We start from the raw sequence: 20,471 nt of genomic DNA, 5'->3' as shown, positions 1-20,471 counted from the left end.
TGTTTTTGCAGCTCAGCCTTCACAAAAAATTATGAAACTTTTGTATCACATGTGATACAAGGGAACCGAGGAGGTTAATGTAAACTTATTTTAGTAGATGAGTTATTTTAACATATAAGCATTTTAAAATCTATTAGAAAATTTTAAAATTGCAAAACATAGCACAAGAGCAAATAACAGAGCAGCAAAAATTTTCTCAAAATAGCAAAAATTTAGTTCCAGAGGTTTGTACAAGAAGCCTTGGTTTTGTAGCAGAAAATTGCGCCATCTGGCAACAGTGAACCACAGGACTCCATTATCCGTAGCGTCGGTTTGCGAAGCATTTGTATTTACAGCTATAAAATACCCTTGTTTAAGCGGAATTCAACTTGATTTGCCAAAGATGAACAACAATCCTGTAAGTAATAACTTTTGTGCGTAATAACCAACTGTATTTTTTAGTATTATTCACTTTCTATTGTTTTAGACTATTAATATTTTACCTAGTCTGGTACAGTGGGTAAATCATTAAACAAGCTTGATTTTTGTGCATTATCTTGAAGAAACAAGATGCTGATCATATCACTAATTACTTAATATGAAGCCTAAGATCAGTAAAGAGCATTGTCCAAAATATACACAAATTAAATGATGCAAATTCTTAATGCTCTTTTCCTTCGTCGGATTTCGGTTTAAGAGCGTTACTTGGAAGAACGTCATGAATTTATATATAAACTGATGTCAGTTTTCTCGTCTTTGTTTTCTTTTTCATCTGATGTTCAGTTGTCTTGTAACGCGCCAATAGAAATTTAAAAAATCTATCGTATTTTATCACCTATCGTCTATTTCAACTCTAGAGAGAGTACACGAGTTGTGAGGCGACCTCCAATCTTAAAATGAGCCGTCATTCTTTTAAATCCAATTTTTAATGCAATATCTTGAACAAAACTGTAAAACTTGCTTATCAGCATATTTTAAAATATTTTATTTGGATCTAAATGTTCTTTACCGTATGTAATAAATTTATGTACGTAACATCCCTTATTAATTTTAGTATACCCATATGTTAGGAAGGGTTAAGTTTTTTTAAAGATTTATTTGATATTGAATGGAATATTTTGCTAACATAAAAGATGAGCATGTCTTTAGTTATTTTTCAGTTCATTTTATAAACTCATTTTGCACACAAGTTGTGGCTGTGGTTTCTGCAATTATATTTGTTGCAAGCGAAACAAATTATTGTAGTTAAGCCAAAGTGTGTTGTAGTTAAACAAGTTATTGTCTTTGTTCTTCTGACAGAAGCTGTTTGCAGCATTATAGACTTTCTTGTTTCTTGGCAAATAATTTTTGGTCTCCTTGTCGCTTACTCATGCTAGAACATTGTTTTGTATGACTATTTGCCAAGGACAACAAAAAAAAAAAAAAAAAAAAAAAAAAAACCTTAAATAGTTTAAATATTGGGTACGTCCTTATTATAGCAGCCCCCAGAATTTAATCACTAATCAACCAAGATGTAGCATGTAGTGAGGTATAAGAACATGTGGCAAGATATCTCGGTTGCTAAGCAATTCTGTCTTGGGGGCCACTATAATAAGGAAGTACCAAATATTTTAGGTGCCCCCCCCTTTTTTTTAATATGTTTTCGTTTGTAGAATCAGCTTTATGTATTAATAAAGGGCCTCTTTTCTCTCTTTGGTTAAAGTTGATACCAGTTTTAATCTTTTTAAAATTCCATTAAGCATTGCAAGTATAATAATTCTAGTTGAAAAAAAATCTTTTGAATAACTAGTATGTTAATTATATTTTTTTACATTTCGACCAAATTTATAAAGTGTTTTATCAGTTTTTTCTATAATATCATGCGCATTGTTATTGATTTTGAAAACCTTTTTTTGATTTAGTATGCAAAGGTTAACGTTTAATGCTAAAAAATATGGAAAACTGCCATTTTCAGCTGAATTTGTTAATCTCAGAATTTTGATGCCATATTTAGTTGGGTGTACTAGATCCACAGAGTCTTTGAAAAAAGACTTTGCATTAATAATATAGTATTTTCAACATAGTATGATTGTTAGCATTTATGAACAAACATAGCAGCAAGATTTACAGAATACTGTCTCTTATTTTTATTACTTATTTACCAAATCCCATATTAAATCCAAGTTGAAATAAGAAAACTTGGTGTACCATTATTTCTTGGAAAATGCTAGTATATGTTCTGCCATTTCCTTATAAATGCCTTAAGTTTAAATTAGAATATTCGTACAAATTACACAAATGTAAAAGTTCATTTAAGAAAGTAATTTTAAATTTATCAGCCATTTCTGCATTGAAATTTAACTGAATTTTCCTGATTATGTAAATTCACATGATCTTCAATTCTCAGTGCCTTAAAAATGTTGAAAAGCATTTTCCAGTTCACTATGATAATAAAAGCACTCTCTCTTCAGTTTATTTTGTAAGGCCATATGCATAATTTATATAATTTTCTTATAGCTTTCTTTTCGTAAGTAGTAGTATTTTTTTTTTTAATAATTCTGCATAAGTAGTATTTTAAGTAAGTTCGTATTTTAAATTCCATGTCTTTCAACATCTATTACTTCATTAAAATTTACTAATCTACAATAAACTGAAAATTTTATTATGTCTTCTGTAGTAGTACAAATTGAAATAAATAATGCCAGTTTTACTTCAGTACAGTAGACACTTGCTAAACATAGAGGTTAGGTCATCAATACATTATGTAAATTGCATGATCACATTGTGCAAAATAAATGTTCTGTGGAAAACAAAAAAGTGTTGGGTATAATTCAGATTAAAAAGTATGTCTAATTTAAACAAATTTAAATACTGTTGTACTTAAAAGAAAAAGCAAAGCAAATGTTGATTGAAAGGACTTTTTTTAACTGCTTAATAAGTACATAATAAAATATTTTTTAAAAAAAAGCTAGTGATTTTTTACATAGGATAGTGACTGAACACTATATTTCGCGGTAAAATGTGCAGAGTTTTTCAGTGCCTCTCATAAAGTATCTTCTTTCTTCATTTGTGTTAATCTCCATTGCAAATTCGGATAATTCCTGTATTTTTTAAACCAATTCGTTTAACTTCTTGTTAGTTTAAAGTGCTTTATCTCTCCCTTCATTATCATTGCTTTTCTTCATTATTGACTGGTATTTTTCATAATTCAATTTTTCATTCATCATTTCTCAATTGTCATTCTTCATTAGTTCTTTGGCTTTCCCTTCTTCCACATATGAAAATACTGACCTACTCTGATATGCGCCCTCAGGTCGCCAAATTCCTCACCAAACGTTTTTGGCGAGAAACTCCACGCTGCCATATTACTATCTAAATTTTTTATCTAGGCAACGAATGAATCTACGAACTACGCACACTTTGCTTTAATAAATTAACGTAACAACAACATATTTCAAAGAATACCATGTACACAGCATCCTGTTTAAACTTAAAAAAAAATCTACGAATTGCACACTAGGCAACAAACGAATCTACGAACTACGCACACCTCGCTTTAATAAATTAACACAACAACAATAAATTTCAAAGAAAACCATGTACACAGCGTTCTGTTTCAACTTTAAAAAATATCTACGAATTGTACAATCTAGACGCTATGCACTAACAACAAAATAAACTAAAATAAATTTCAAACAACAATAACAGAAATTCATACTAGAAAAAACAATGAACATAACATTCTACAAAATAAGAACAAAATTAAAGTAAAATGCACATACCATGAATTAATGCTTTTTCGAACAGCAGAAATACCAATTTCATACCGCCTTTAACATGCCACCACGTAATCACTATCGTATTTATATGACGGCCAGACACTCTATCCAGAAAATTCATACTATGGTTCACAAATAAATAAAATCACAAATAATTACAGATCCCTACTTCTGTCATGCATAGCCACTAAAAATAATCTCCCAGACCCTCTTTCCACACCTCCAAATACCCACTGCCCCTCAACAGGATAGCCACAATGATATTTACTTTTGCCGAACTTCAACAACATCCTCCATTTTATCTTTCCCCCTATCTTCTCAGACACAAAGCATGACAGGAACCAACAAGCTCCAGGGAAAGATTTTTCAACCTCAACAGGATTGCCCTACAACATGCAATCGTGCCAAAAACCGGCGCAGAACACATATCGCCACATTTGGTGAAATTAGGGTGAAAATTGTTGAAAACTTCTGGCCACAGCTGATGCTAGCAAGCTTAAATATTTGATGAATGAATGTTAAGCCATGTATGAAATAACTTCTAGCATTGGACAAATTAAATGGAATCAATTAAGATTACACGTATGTACTAAATTCCATTCCACAGATCTGCATTATTGTATATGTAAATGCCTCTTACTGGTTAGATATAAAACTTTCATCAATTGAAAATAAATTATGTTACACTCTTTAGAGTAATAATAATATTACTGTGCAGAACTGTATCTTTAAGTTTGCTACATGTGCTGTTCAAAATTTTTGATGGCAGAGATTAGATTGAATTATTTATTGAGGCAAAACTAACGTAAGGTGGGCTTAAGATTTATTCAAATTTTAACAGAGGAGCTTTTTCCAAAGACGTCCAAAAGTTTTCTCTTTCCTTAGCATTAGTTTTTCAAGAAGTCTTTGGATTCAAAAAGTGTAGAAAGCTGTCATTGTGAAAGGACCTATAATCATAAACATCTTTACTTTTTGAAATCTAGTCCCAGTAATGTGCAAATTAGTCAGGCTCTATTAATCCCCCATATTGTTTGATTTGGCAGAACTGAAATTGTACTTCATTTATGATTATTGCTGCAGTCTAATAAAAATACGAAATTAAGATTAAATGTTTTTAAGCCTGTTCAATGAATTTTAGGTATCTGTTTGTTGGTGGAAAACTTTCGTTACAACCAGATATTTCATACTTTGCCTGTTTTCATTATGCATTTTGTAGTATGCTTAGGCAGTCTGTGAAATGATCAATCATTTCGTACATTGCCAGCTAATTTTTAGCATTCTGTAAAATTCCTAGGTATTTTTTGGAAAGCTGGATCTCATACTGTGCTAGTAACTTATAGATTATGTGATACATAACAATAGCTCTAATATCCCACTTAATTTAAAAAAAAATAATTGCCAAAGTAAAATCGTTACGAAACAATGAAAAGGTTGGTTTGCTGGGATAAAATCATTATCTTATGCAGAAATTGCCAACAATAGCTTTATAGTTTTATAAAATTAACCTTTTACGTGACACACTATGATTCAGAAATAAAAGTCACAACTAAGTCATCAAATTTACATTAGAATAAACCCATAAAGACTATAAAACAAAACAAAACAAAAAATTGCTATAACAATATTTCTGTCTATGATTTCCCAGATGTTCCATTTTTGGAACGTTGGCATGTAATGCTGTATTTTCTCTCTCTCTCTCTTTTTTTTGCTTCAGGAAAACAAAGCATTGTATGATGAATCTTTTAAAATGTTATGCTGTAATAATGGCTTACTGAAAAATTTCATGTGAAATTACTAGAATTTAAGTAAAACTCATTAAAAAATTTACATAATTTGTAATTAGCATACTATTTTACAAGAAATGCAATCCAAAAAGCATAAGGAAACAATAAAAACAAATTTACACATACACACAAGCTTGACTAACAGTATACATAATACGAATAAGTGCAATTTTAACCGCGTGCCTTACAAATTTTTTTGAAAAAAATTGCAAAAAATCATCACATTTTTTTATTTTATTATTAAATACAACAAAACGAAACAAATCAAAATATGTAGGTTTTAAGTTGAATTTTTAATTTTTTAAAGGTGTAAAAGAATTTATTTTTAATATTAGTTTACTATCCCGAGTTATCTCGAGCAAATGAAAAAAAGTTAAATATTAATCTTTGTATGATAGTTTTTGAAACAAGGGACACCACAGAGTGATACCTGACGTTCTACACTGGTATCTGGTCTCTTTTCTTACTTTCTTACCACTGGAATCTCTTTCACAGGAGCACAGAGTACACTGTCTCGTTGGATTTTATTTAATTCTTATTTTTTTCCTCACCTCTTCATAATCACTATCTGAAAAATCATCGCTTTCGCTATCTTGTATCATCGCCATTATTTTATTTTTTTCCAACGCATGCATCCTTCTTTTATACATTACTAATCCACAAGCCAATTGATACTATACAATAGGGAAACACGCAACCAGTCTTCTCCAAAAGAACTGCGCAACCAACAAAATTTGGCAAACTGCCAATCAAAGCTGAATATTTCCTTTCATTTCCTCCAGACCGAGTAAAACCATGATAAAAGAAATCGTACTAACAAATTCTGCTACGCCCGAGTTTTCTCGGGATAATAATTAACTGCAATATAAACGAACCCGAGATAACTCGGGATAATCAGGCAAGCAGTTAAGAATGTAAAATACTTCACCATTAAAAAATCAATTTTATTCTTTAGAAGGTGCATGGGATTTCAACCAATAGCAAAAAAATTTAAAACATTCTAATTCTGATTTTTTATCATCCTTTTTAGCAGTGTCCATGATATTGCAGGAAGCAACGTACATAGAGCATTTTTTTTTTTTTTTTTGCATTCAAAATACATATTTTTAGTATTTTTATTTTATTTTTTTTGGCAAGCTATACAACGCCCTTGTAATGATGCAACTATATAATGTGCATCTGATTTTCTTGCAGATGTTGACTTGATAGACACGGAGTCCAGGTGTAATATTAATTTTAGGTTTTGCTTGAAGCAAATTCAAAGTAATTTCTCCTCTAAAATTCACATCAGTCATTTCTAATGTGTTTTTGTGTAAATCAGTGTGTAAGATCCACCCAGCAGCCAAAACTATATTCAGTGCATTGATAAATAAGTTCCAGTACCAATTTTTGCTGCGAAATTTTGGTCAATAACTCCAACAGGTCTACTCCACCCATTCCTTCATTATATAATTTTATAATGTAAGGTTGGAGAGCATTAACATTCTTTTTTTTTAATCTTGGACACATCTTTTTGCTCTTCCTAATGGTTTGTGAGTGATAAAATTTGATTTAATAGTTACTACAGAATTATTATCCCAGTAGCAATCCATTGTATCAGTAATCAAATTCTCCATGTTGAAATTTCGTCATCTCTTTTGCTGTTCTGCTGCTTGCATTTCTTTTGCTTGTACTGATTTTTGTTAGACAAATCTGTCAGCAGACTGTGCGATGAAAAAGCTATCCAAAAATACTTTGTTTCTGTGGATTAAAATAAACAATGAAGCAGATGTGGTAATTTCTAAGAAAAGAAGCAATCAGATATCATAGCTCAAAGCAGAGAAATACAGCTGAAACCAATTACCACCACCCCCTTGGTGAGAGAGGTCATACCCCCTTCCAGTCCAACATTGTGTAATAGTGGCATCGCTCCTGCTCAAATGTCGAGCTATTCGCCTATAAAACCAACCGGCTTTTTTGAACCCAACTACACGACCTCTGTCAAATTCTGACATCTGTGCATATCATTAATGTACCTGTATGCGAGGCATAGTTACTGTCTACAAGAGTACACAGAATGAAATTCATGACAAATTTATGACCTGGAATCGTAATTTCTCCTCTCCATTCATTGGCAGCCAAACTGTAAAATTTTGCATTTTCCTTCGAAACCTGTATGCATATCGATTTGTGTCCAATGTGCTTTATATCTTCTCGGTGTGTCGTTTTATGTGTCAAAGAGTGTATATAGCCTCGTTGAAAATCATTAAATTATTTTAATCAAAGATTTAGATTCATCAGAAGTTATGAAATTGCACTTTGGTTTTTTTCTGCCATTTTGCCTCTCAAAACTTGAATGTCCTATGAATACAGTCAAAAGTCGTTAATTCGGACCTCAAAGCTACAAACTTTCTGTGCATGCGTCGCGTTGACGCATGCGCGTAAGACCTTTACTACTGCGAATTTGCGTGTGCGCAAAATACGTTTACGAATGCGCGTTTAATTTATAACGGACGGGATAAGCTAAGCTAAAATTATCTAATTATCTATTTCAGTTAATGTTGCAGATTGTGTTGTTCCTTAATCTTCGAATTGGATCCGGCTTATTATTTTTTGCAGACTGTTAGAGCAATTTTATAAAAGTAAGCTTGAACTTTCGATTATTTCAAATAGAATTTCCGATATATATTTACTAATATGTAAAGGATCGAAAGTATCTTTCAGAGTCAATTAAACAAAAAGTGGAATTGCTGCAAAATATGGATAAAGGCATATCCTTTGTTTATCTAAACTTTAACGTTTGTTTATGTAAACTTTGTTTATCTTTAACGTAGTGGAGCACAATGAATTGGGAGTTGATCTTTCAACACTATCCTTATCTTAAGGGCAGATGTTTTTATTTTATTTGGCTTATAATTGCTTACTAAATGTGGTACTTCCTCTCACAAATAGCGAAGAAAGTAACAGAGGTTATTGAAAACGAAAAAATTTCGATTGACAAATTAGTCGGTATTCCCGACACAGCAATTATAGGACTTGGAACAGCGGAACTTTGTAAGTGAACAAGAAATTATGTCTGTTTATGGAATTAAAGAGAATGTATTATCACGTAAAAAACGAAGCAACTTAAACAACTTACATTGAAAGAAATGTTTAATAAAGTAAACAAATAAATATTAAGCTTTTTTTTTTTTTGTAAATTTTGATACCCTTTAGATCATAATTGTTCTTTATTTCGTAAATTACGGTTTCATATTTTTAATTTTATAATTTCAGCATGCCATTTTACCAGATTTAAACTGATGATCTATAATCCGGAATCGCCGAAGTCCCGACGAGTCCGGATTAACGACTTTTGACTGTATATGGAATTCATTTTTCCGCAAACAAGAGAGCATTTGACTTCTGGCAATCATTATCAGACTGAATGACTAATTTGCCTCAAATTTAATATGTAATCCCCTAAAGGTTGCCAAATGTATTATTTTAATTGTAGTGGAATCCTTTAGATTTTATATAAAGTTACTGATATATAAAGTTACTATGTTTATGATTATATAAAGTTACTGATTTTATATAAAGCTTCTAAATGTGATTTATGTATTCAAGTCTTATAATCAATTTGTCTTATGATTTCAAAAATGATTTTTTTCCAGAATCATTTCCAGAGCAATGATCTTGGGTTTGAAGATTATAAAGTTGGATTTAGACAGCCAGGATTTTATTTAGATCCAACGGTTGGTCCAGTTGATATAAACACTATACCAAGTAATGGTACTGAATTCGTACTTATATCAAAACTCATTGAAGAGTCAGTTGAGCTTCCGAAAGCAGAAAGACGTGAAAAGAAAAAACCAAATTCATTGCAAAGATGGGCTGCTACTGAAACATCATCTTTTGCTTCTTTATCGTATGAATTGAATAAATATAGAGCTGTTCTAGTAAAGAAATTTCCACTTAATGTAGCACTTCCTCCTATGAGTGAGGAAGAGGAATGGTGTAAATTCGTGCTTGGATCTGAAATAAGTTTTGAGTTATTTGGTGGTTATGGAAATAATAAAAGCAATGTAAACAAGAAGGGAAAACAAGGGCATCAACCCTACTTAAGTATAATTTTGCATTTAAATCAAGAAGAATTAATGGAACTATTGACATATTTTAAGAAATGGTTCTGTTCCATTGGTATGACTGACAGTCTTGGCAGGTGGGTTTATGCTGTCCTAGCTTGCTTACAGAAACCTTTGAAAATAGAGTATGAAAAGTTTTTGGAAGAGTTTTATGACAGTTGCAAGAAGCATATGAAATCTTATGAAGGAGAAGAGAAGAATCGCGTCTATCTTATTTCTTACTTGCTTTCTTATCATTTTTGTGTGAAAGCTTATAAAATAGGACCTTCTTTGGAAAGATGCATTGAATTAAGAAAGAAATACCGTTGAAAACTATCATCTCTTTCAGGGGAAGTTTATCATCTGTTTCACGAAAAATAATAGAAATAACTATTTTGGGACCGTTAATTGTCAAGTGTTTTGCTTTTTCTTCTGAGAAATGTTTACTATTGTAAGGCACAAAAGTTTGAATGTATTTTTTATTGAAATAGAATGTAAGAATCATTTTAAAGATCAAATTTATTGTCTGTTCTCATGCTTAAACATATTTTTACTAAAATATAAAATTCTTTTTCTTTGAAGTACTAAGCATTTTTTTTTTTTTTTTTTTTTTTTTTGTGTGTGTGTGTGTGTGTGTGGTTAATATAAATGAAAGTTCCCCTTTTCAGTTGTTTTTATCAAATATTTACTTGTGATGATATTTCTTCAGCAGTATTCTAGTAGTAAATAATGCAATGTCAAAAAATGATTGTTGTGAATTATTGTGTTAACCCATTAACCGCTAAAACTACAAGGAATGTTTCTTTTCTCATGAAAATAATAACAAATATTAAATTAAGCATTTATAACATAAATTTACATTGAAAATTTAAAAAATGCTCTTACCTGTGGAAAAAATGAGTGTAGCGTACGCGCAACGTCAGCGGAATAAGACTACGGATGTTTAGTGAGTAGGATTGTACTCGTGTGATGTTTTTTTTTTTTTTGAGCACAGGATTACTTTTTAGCTGTGTAACATTTTATAAATCTACAAATCACTTTACTTGTAATTAATTTAATATTAAAATATACATCGTATTTCTTTTACAAATACAGATTATTTCAATTGAAAGATTCAAGCATGAAAAGCTTGATTACAACCATGATGTAAAGCTACATTACACACTTTGCATCTGTAAACAGTCTGGCTATGGTACTCTTTACAACAGTCTTTTGTTATCAACGGACTTTACAATAAAATGTCTCCCGTCTCCATGCAATGGTTTTTGAATGCTGAATTTACTAGGTCTTCCTGTTGCTGATCTATTTCTGGCTAATTCTACACTCTACATAGGAGTTTTAAAAAGGAATAATGCATTCTCGTGTCTGAAATCTAGAAGAGTATATTTCCAGTAATAAAAAGTGGTGATATTCAGTAAGTTTAGATACGGTCTCACCTCATAAAATTTATCAGTATTGTCAAATGCAAGTTCTGCTTCATATTCCTGTACTGCAAACGTGATATCGATTCTCGAACAACAGGAGCAGAAATGTCCTTATCAAAATACCAATACATTTTTTCTTGAGGTAAAAAATGATATCCTGTAAGCAATAATATTCCAATAAATCTTCTCATATAGGCTTCAGATGTAATAAATTCTGGTTTTTTTTCTTTTCTTCCTGAGCGGATATATTTGTCTTTTGAATGAGAAGAGAGTAAATGTCTAAACCAAAAAGAAAATCGAAAATCTTTGCAGTGTTTTACCTTGTATTTTGTCTTTTATAATTTCTCTTTAAATTTTTCTTCATGTGCTTACTGAGACATAACTAACAATTCCTTTTCTATCCACTTCAAGATTTCAGTCTTCTGCTTTTTAAACTTTTTAGTATGCGTTTAGAAGGCTGAAACTTACTTCTTACGTGAATTTCAACTTCCCCAGCAGTATCATTTGGTAAAATATCATTATCGTTATTTAAAACATTGCCATTCCTTTCTTCTTCGTCACTAGTTTCTACAATTTCTAGGGGAACAACAACAATAGCAGTTTCATTCTGGTCATTATTAACATTATCATCATCTGTTTTTTCATCAAAAATTCTTTGAAGGGCGTCTTCTAATGTAAGATACCTCGTTCTAGGCATTTTTAAACAACCAGAACATCGAAAGGAATGAGTGAAAAAGGAAATCGACTACCCGTTTCCTGCTGACGTCGCGTCAGCGCAACACCTGTTTTTCCTTCCTTCCCAACACAAATATAAACGTCTTACTGATGTAATGTTTTGATAAACGGTGACCTTGACTAAAATATCACTCATAAAGACGGCGATTCTTTGGTTAAGTATTTTCAGCAAAAATACCGGTTGAAAATTTTGCTTAAAGTATGAGATTAATTATTATAAACAAAATGATTGTTAAAGGCAAATATTTTTTTACAGAAATAATATTCCCTACACAAAATCATCTGCTGGTATAAAATATCTTAGGTAGTTATATTTATATACGCATTTATTTTGACCGTTGCATCAACGCAACACCAGCGGCTAATGGGTTAAAGTATAAAAAATTGTGCCAAGTGGATAAATACTATGTTTGCTATGTTCAAAAATAAATTACCTTTTTATGTGCTTTTTCAAATTAGTTTTTTTTATTATTAAAGTTATTCAAGTCCACAAATGTTATCTTTACTCAATAGTTTTTCTTGACTATTCAAAAGAGCACTACAAAGCAGTGGAAACATTCAGCTTTATTTCCTCTGTAATGTATACAAATGTGCAAATACATTGACATAGTCCTGCAGTTTGTTGGTAGCAAACTGAGAATTTAATGATTTTGAAATCATAGTAGTGTCATGTGTATTTGGTGACTGCTGGTAAGTGGCATTGCAAGATCTTTAAAAGATGTTAAACAGAGTCATACCTTGGATTCACCTGTGAGAAACACTTGCTTTAATGATCTTGCTTGTGGAAAAATCACCACCAACTTTCACCTGCAAAGTACTTTTATTTGGGCATAAAATCACTTTAGTCTGCTGTCACACATTCATATTTTTCAAACAAACAACTGTTTTAAACAATTTTTCTCGTGATATTCATTTTGCACCAAAAAAAAAAAATTACAGATTATTCGTTTTCAGCAATTAATAGCTACCATCTTCAAATCCTCCACAATTCGTAATGGACAGGGTTCGTAGCGGCCCTTACAAATGCTTATAAGTCCTTATATTTGAAAATAAAATATAAAAGCCCTGATATGTGCTTACTTTTTTTTAACGAATGCGCATTTTTTTCCCGTACCAAAGCCGAAACTAAATAAATAATTTTTCTTCCTTATAATGAAACGTCAGATGGTGAATCTTATTTCCACAAATAGCTTTTCCCCCTTTCTCTCCATTAACGTAACCTTTGATGCGCACGAGAGTACAGACAGGTACACGTCGTTCTATTGTTCAAAGAATTGCGAAAGCGGTAGAAAGTTCCTGTACATTTGCTATTCTTTTCCTGCCACCCAAATGCTCTCTTTATTTCAATTTTATGAAAGATGATGTGAAGGTAATTGCAAAGGTACTCCGTAATCCAAACCCCTTTGTCCCAAATACTACACACGTTTAAATTTCTGTTGAGATTTTAATAATTTGTATTCTCGTTCCGTGCGGTCAGTTTATATTTCTGTTTATTATGAGCATATGTATGAATATTTATAATATACACTCATGTATATTATAAATAGACATAAATTAAGGATAATGCAAAATCAGGCAAAGGAAGAGTTAGAAGCAAAACAAATTTGACTTATTTGTAAAGCTTATTTATTAAACAAAAGGTAAAGAGAAAAAAAAAGATGCTATATATTTGATATTATTTTAAAAAATTAGCGATTTTTTCTCCCTGGAGCAAATTACAAAAAAAAAAACCTATTTACAAAAAAAACCAATATTACATGGTTGGTATGATTGTTAATACATTGTATGTCTCCCAGACGATGCAATACAGTCCATACAACGCATAGGCATGCTGAGTATCAAATTATCGATCTGGTCTTGGAGGATATTTACACCACTCAAAAAGCAATGCTCTCCGAAGTTCCGGTAGACATGTAAGAGGAGGTTGACGGGCTGCAACTCGTCGGCCAAGCTTATCCCACACGTGCTCTACTGGATTCAAGTCCAGTGAGAATGCTGGCTAGTCCATACGGGTGATTTCCTCTGATTGAAGGCAATCGCTTACGATGTTTGCACGCTGAGGACGGGCGTTGTCATCCATAAACACAAATTGTGTGCCCATGGCGCCCCGAAACAAACGTACATGTTGTTCCAGAATGACGTCCCAATAGTTTGGCTTGTCATGGTTCCAATTTGAACATGCAGGTCAGTTCTGGAACACAGAATAATTCCACCGCAAACGAGCACTCCTGCACCACCGTAACGGTGTCGTTCAATGTTGTTTTCTGGTGGTAATGGGTACCTGGAGCTCTCCATATGAAAGTCCGGCAAGAATCAGACTGCAAGCTAAACCTGGACTCGTCGGAAAACATCACACAAGCCCACTGTTGCGGTGTCCACAATGCATGCTCTCTACTCCAGGCTAACCGCAGGCGACAGTGAGTTGCAGTAAGTGGAACGCATCTGACAGGTCTGCGAGCATATAGACCAATCTGCCCTAAGCTTCTGTACACGGTCTGCCTTGAAATTGTCGTATAAGTGGCTGAAGAGAGCTGACGAGACAGGTCTGAGGCTGTGCTCCGCCTGTTTCTTTGGCAGTAAGTGCCAAATACCGGTCCTCATTCGGCGTTGTAACTCTGGGGCGACCTGTGCTGTAACGTCTACTCACATTACCATCATCTTGGAATCGTTGCCAAAGCCTAGAGATGACACTCTGGGCAATTCCAAGTTCGTCTGATACTTCCAGTTGGGTACGCCCACATTCCAGACGGTCGATAATTCTACCACGTAAAAAATCATCCAAATGTGTCCTTTGTGTCATAACTATTCGGTTATTGCACTGAAATGCTTATAAAGCGCCTGCGAACAATTTTACTTCCTTTGCCTGTATTCGTTATATATTACTCTCTTACACTCTCGTCATAGTGATGTACCATCAGTGTCATCTGGTTACTTCCTGAAATTTGCATATGATTCTTGAAGATGTGTGTAGTGATTTTAAAGGTGATATATTTATTTTAGAGTTACTTTTCCGCGTGACTCCTAATTATCCTTAATTTATGGACATGAGTTTAGTTGCAGTAACTGAAGTATTGATAAACTTCCAAAAATGGGTAAGTATGTTTTAACTTTATTAGCTTTCTAAGGAATAATATTCGGAACGGCTTAAACGGAAAGTAATCGAATAGTCAATTCCCCCCCCCCACTACATTATACAGTACGGAGTTTGGGAGGTTCTCCCCTTTCTCCGCAAAATCTCGAATATTGAAACCGTTACAGTTCACTGCAAAACAAGCAACGGACTTTTTTTTTTTCGTCACTTTCCAATTTGAATTGAATAGGACTAAGAGTTCTGTGGTCTACCAACCGAAGCAAAAAATGATTCTATTCCGGAAATTTAACTCAGTCTGTTCAAAATTAGAATGAAAAATACCCCAGATTGGTAATTTTTCCTTATTTAGTTCTTTATTCTCCGAATACCGGCAGCTTTTATTCCGATTGCGTAATATCACGTACGGAAGAATTACGGTGCATGTATTGCGCAGTAACTTGCGATATTTTGCAGAGATAATTAATTTTGATGTTCAGTTCTGTTGGTCTATTTTTTATATGATGCACATATCGAAATGTCAAAATCATTTATTTAGCCAAAAAATCTGAAGAACGACTACAATCTACCCCCTCCGCTCCTCCTCTTTTTCCTATTACGCTCGACTATCCGGAATATTTGGTAATTTCCGAGTATGCGGGTTACTTAAGCTTTTTACAAAAGGATGACTGCATGAAGTAAGTTCTCGTTTTCTGATTTCAGAAATGTTCATCCTTTTTACTTAAATTACTTTGCTTGCAATATCTATTAAGGGTAAACTGTTATACAATGAAAATGTAGAAAACGTTCGTAATTTTGATTTAAGTTAAATTAATTAACTATTAATATGAGTAGAAAAATAAATTGTACTTATTATTAGGTACCAAGCGAATACAATAAATATGGCTTATTATTATTTATTTTCTTTATTTTGAACTGAAATTTCATCATTAAATCTTGTAATATAGTTTAGTTCTGCATAGTTTTTTTTATGTCATTGTAAACTAGTTCTGTGAATTGAACTGGTATTTAAAATTTAAAAAAAAAAAAAGTAATTGTTTTCCATGGTTGAGGTAATGCTCATTCTCTCTTAATAAATACTACATTTCTCATACTTTAAATTATAAGTATAACCAGAGGGCCATGTAAACTTTACATTTAATAAAGCAAATTTAATTATAATAAAAGTAATATAAAGCAATTACTATGGATAAGAGGAAAAGTTATGTCCATGCAAAAATTTGTCGAATTTCTACCTAACGGTTGAGATGTTAGGTGTTTCAAATTTTTTTTTTGACTGTTGCCATTTACCGTTAGGTTATAGACTTCCTCTCGGGCTCTGATGACGTCTCGACGAAGAGTCCGCAAGATATCTCACATTCATCTTAATAAAGCGTAAACCGGGAATCATTTGATGGCGAGTTTGAAATGATTGATTTAACTGCACAGAATCAGGATGATTCTCTAAAACTTCAATGAATCGGGATGATTCGTCTAAAATTGGACGGAATCAGGATGATTCTCCAAACCATCAATGAATCTGGATGATTCATTTAACATGGAATCAGGGTTTTTCCACTCAAACTTCCCAGAATCGTTATGATTAATTTAAAATGGAATCAGGATGATTCACTGAATCGAGATGATTCATTTAACATAGAATCAGTATGATTCTTGAAAAGTTCATTATATGGGGTTTGAAGCTGGTTTTTATACTCTTCTAACAATGAATTTAATTTCTTCCGTTGGTACTATCATTAAATGTTTTCCTTCATCATCTCTCAACTTCACGGATTCGGGGTCTTCCGGTATTGCAACAGAAGTGTCAGCAGACGTTTTTGTTTCTGGAGATGTTAGTACCTTTGGAGTCTTTTTCGTTTTAGATGGTTCTTTGTAAAAGGGATACTGCTTCTGTGGATTTTCGTTAAAATACTTAGTGCCATTCTGGATGTTAAGCACTATTCCCGCAGCCTGTAGAAAATCAGTTCCAAGTAATGTCCTGTTACCTTTTGCTTTAGGGGCAAAGCAATAAATTTCATACGGACTATCTTTCCTTCAACATTAAGATTTACCATCGTAGTCAAAGCTTGAACATTTCTTTCCATGCCATCACCTAGTACCATCCTAATATCTGTTGTTTTAAATCCAAATCCTTGATCTCGTAACAATTTATAAAATTCTTTCTCCTGCAATAGAATTCGATGCCCCTGTATCAGCGCAAAAAGCTGCCTTTTTCTCAACAAACAGTTAAAAAAAATGGAACTGGACAGTAGATCGGATGATTCAACTGCATACAATTTTACACAACTGATGACAGTTTTAATTTTTTCTTTTAACTTATTACACTTAGGGCTCTTCGACTGTATGAAACCGGGATATTCACAACCATAACAATGAATAGAAGTTTTCCTTTCTTATCTAGAATTAGTAAATTTAGAATTGTCAACGTTTGTATTTTTAACCTGGTTAACGTATTTAGGATGACTAGTTTTAGATTTTCCTTCTGGAACAAATTCAATATTTTCTTTACAATATGGTTTCTTTGCATTGGAAAGTCCATTTTTCTTCATGCCATAACATTTTCATAATACTCGAGCTTTTTTGCGAGCTCCAACGGATTGTTCATTTCTGATAAACTGTCTACAAAATGTTCTCTTACCTCGGGAGGTGTTCTTTTCTTTATTTGATCTGCAATGATCAAGTTTTGTAGCTGCTCGAAACTAGAGGTATTCGATTCTTTAATCCATCCTTCAAAATAAGATTTCAATTCAAAAGCAAAGTCCTTCCATGTAATTTCTGCAGATTTTCTATGCAGAGAAAACATTTGTCGAAACCTAGCAGCTGTGAGTCTATGTTGCTTCAAAAGCATAGCTTTTACTTTTGCATAATCTTTAGAATCCTCTTCATTTTCTCTAACAACTAATTGATTTATTTCAGATGGTAATGATCCAATCAGTTTCAGGTATATTTACGAACTTCAATTGACGCTCGGACATGGTCAGATAAAGTTCTATCTCATCTGCCTTTGGGTTAAACTTTGAAAGAATGCGACTCAAATCAAATTTAGGCTGATCTACTTGAGAAACACATTCCTTTGGCATATTCTTGTTAACTTCAAGTTGGAGTTTAAACTTTTCAAATTCAAACTCGCGTTCCTTGGCTAATCTTGCTTCTACTGCTTCTTTTTCAATCCTATCTTCGGCTTTTACGCGTTCATCGATTATGTTACTTAACATATTTTTGGTAAATTCTTCATCATAGGTTTTAGAACTCGTTATCATATTTCACAATTGCACATATTTTAAGTTATCTGCAACTTGTAATCCAAGCTCTAAGGCTAGTAATTTAAGGTCCTCTTTGCGGCCTTTGCCTAAATACGCCACCATCTTTATGTAAAGTTTTTTTTTTTTTTTTTTTTTTTCTTTAAACAGTTGAAAAAGTCTCTAATCTAATTTAATATTGTTCATTGGCAAAACTTATAAGAATAAAATTCAATCCTTAGCATTGATTATATGTAAGCTTAAGCAATGAGGATTTTATTTAATAGCAAATGGAATAAACTTTCAAAAATTCCACATAAGCAATATCAAAATTCACAGAATTCTAATCATATATTACTCTTTACACATTGGTATAATTTTTTTTTTTAATTTACCAAAACTAGCTTTATTGAGCTCCTAACATCATTAATCTTTCACTCTTAAAATAATGAACATGAAAGCAGATTAATATGACACAAATTTCTAAATAAGAGTTATTATAAATACAAAGGAAAATAGCAATATATTTTACGATTACAGACACAGCTTATCTCAATAAATTATTCATTACGATAAACATACTCTCTCATTCAGGTATGAATCATGCTGAAGAATCGTTATTTACGATTGATCCTTTTCTGTTCAAAGACAAACCTACATTTCGCAACACTCTCTCAGATGGAATAAAACATGTAACACTTTCTCAAAAGCAAGTTTTGTTATCAGTTATACATATGTAACCACTTAACAAACAGGAATCAAACTTTAAACACTTAGATCAAAATACAATCTCAGTTAAGTATTCTTTCACTCTGTTAAACCATCACAATGAATGAAATTTTACACAAAATAAATCTCCTACCTACTCTGTAACTGCTTCACACTAAAACCAAGGACATTGAATTAATCCTTCATATTTCGAAATGGATATTCGAAATTGTTCATATCACCAGAAAAGCTAGAAGAAGAAAATGAGCTCGGCTTTCGGTAATAAGTTTCAAAATTTGTGAAGCTTCGGGCCCATTGTTGGGCTGCCAGTTTATAGGGTCTTATCATATTGGTATGATAAGTACCTAACACTTGATCAGGAGTAGCAGGATCTGCAATGTCATATGTTGTGGGAGATTCTGTTAGTAATCATTAGCTATGGACCTTCGCGTTTAGGCGTACATTTTTTACTTTTCTTGTGTATGGATTTACTCAGCGGATGTATAGTAATTCATACTTTGTCACCAGGCTCATAGGAAGTTTTTCTACGCCTCTTATCGAAATATTCCTTTCTTTTGTTTTGTTTTTGTTTGATCCTACTCCTTATATTGAGCACAGAATCCAGACCGAAAATAATTTACCTGTTGCCGAACCACACCCGCGAACAAAGAGTTGTTAAAAAAGAAGCTAGATTCCTTACTAGCTCAGTGTATCTTTGAGGAAGGCGAATCACCCTATGTGAGTCCTGTTGTGTTGGTTCCTAAACCTAATGATTCCATGAGACTGTGTATAGATTATCGAAAATTAAACTCCCAAACCGTTCCAGACACCTATCCATTACCAAGAATGGATGATTTGCTAACTGAAGCCAAATCAATGAAATACATGTCTACCATTAACCTAAGAGCAGGTTATAGGTTTAAGCAAATCAAGAGAAAACTGCCTTTGTGTGCCAATTTGGTACTTTCAAGTTTTTGCGAATGCCATTTGGGTTGCGAAACGCCTCTGCAACTTTTCAACGTCTTATTGATAAATTTAGATTAGGGTTAAAAGATGTTTTTGCCTTGTCATATCTCGACGATATCATAGTGTTATCAGAAACCTTTGATAAACATTTCGACAAACAGTTAAAAAAATAGAATGGTCTAATTTTTCTTTTAAGGTTATGCAGTTGTGTATAATGTAATTAGACAGGTGCTTATTTTTTTCTTAAAATGTGCTTATTTTTTAACTAAATTCAGAGTCGTAGCTAGGGTTTTCAGCACCCAGGGACAACTGAAGATTTCGTGCCCCCTAGTGCTTGCCAAGGATGGAAAACATTTAATTCTAAAATGTTGTAACATCAGTTTGGCGTCCCTTGGATTCTGCGCCCGGGGACAGATGCCCCCCTCTAGCTATGCCCCTGATTAAAATGTAAAATTTTCTGTTTGCATGGTAACGCCAAAATAGTCTATGCTCTTGGTATTATTAGAACTGATAATCTATCTGAATAAAAATTTTATAAATATGAATTTTGAAGTTATCACTTGACCTCAGAGGCATGCTGTCAACTGTTATAAGTTGATATGATGTACGTGCAGGCATTGAATTCTTTTATCATTCATAATTTTTTTTTCTTTATCAATGCTATTAACATTAAAGGAGGAGATTTTCAGATACCTTGTGGTAACC

General features: G+C 32.7%; 1 protein-coding gene across 1 annotated transcript; it reads left to right on the top strand.

Annotated features, from left to right (window-relative positions):
- The first annotated feature begins 239 nt into the window (after nt 1-239).
- On the top strand, nt 240-12,255 carry LOC118183020 (gem-associated protein 2-like). Its single transcript, XM_035352420.2, has 2 exons — nt 240-397; nt 9,157-12,255. Exons 1-2 carry the CDS (start codon nt 383-385, stop codon nt 9,934-9,936), a joined length of 795 nt encoding a protein of 264 aa, XP_035208311.1. The 5' UTR covers nt 240-382; the 3' UTR covers nt 9,937-12,255.
- Nucleotides 12,256-20,471: the final 8,216 nt, after the last annotated feature.

The sequence above is a fragment of the Stegodyphus dumicola genome, chromosome 9 (assembly GCF_044657685.1).
Source record: "Stegodyphus dumicola isolate Sdum_Otavi_A_Nest chromosome 9, ASM4465768v1".
Classification (NCBI taxonomy): Eukaryota; Metazoa; Arthropoda; class Arachnida; order Araneae; family Eresidae; genus Stegodyphus; species Stegodyphus dumicola.
The sequence above is the reverse complement of the archived record's forward strand: the minus strand, read 5'-3'. Positions and strand labels throughout refer to the sequence as shown.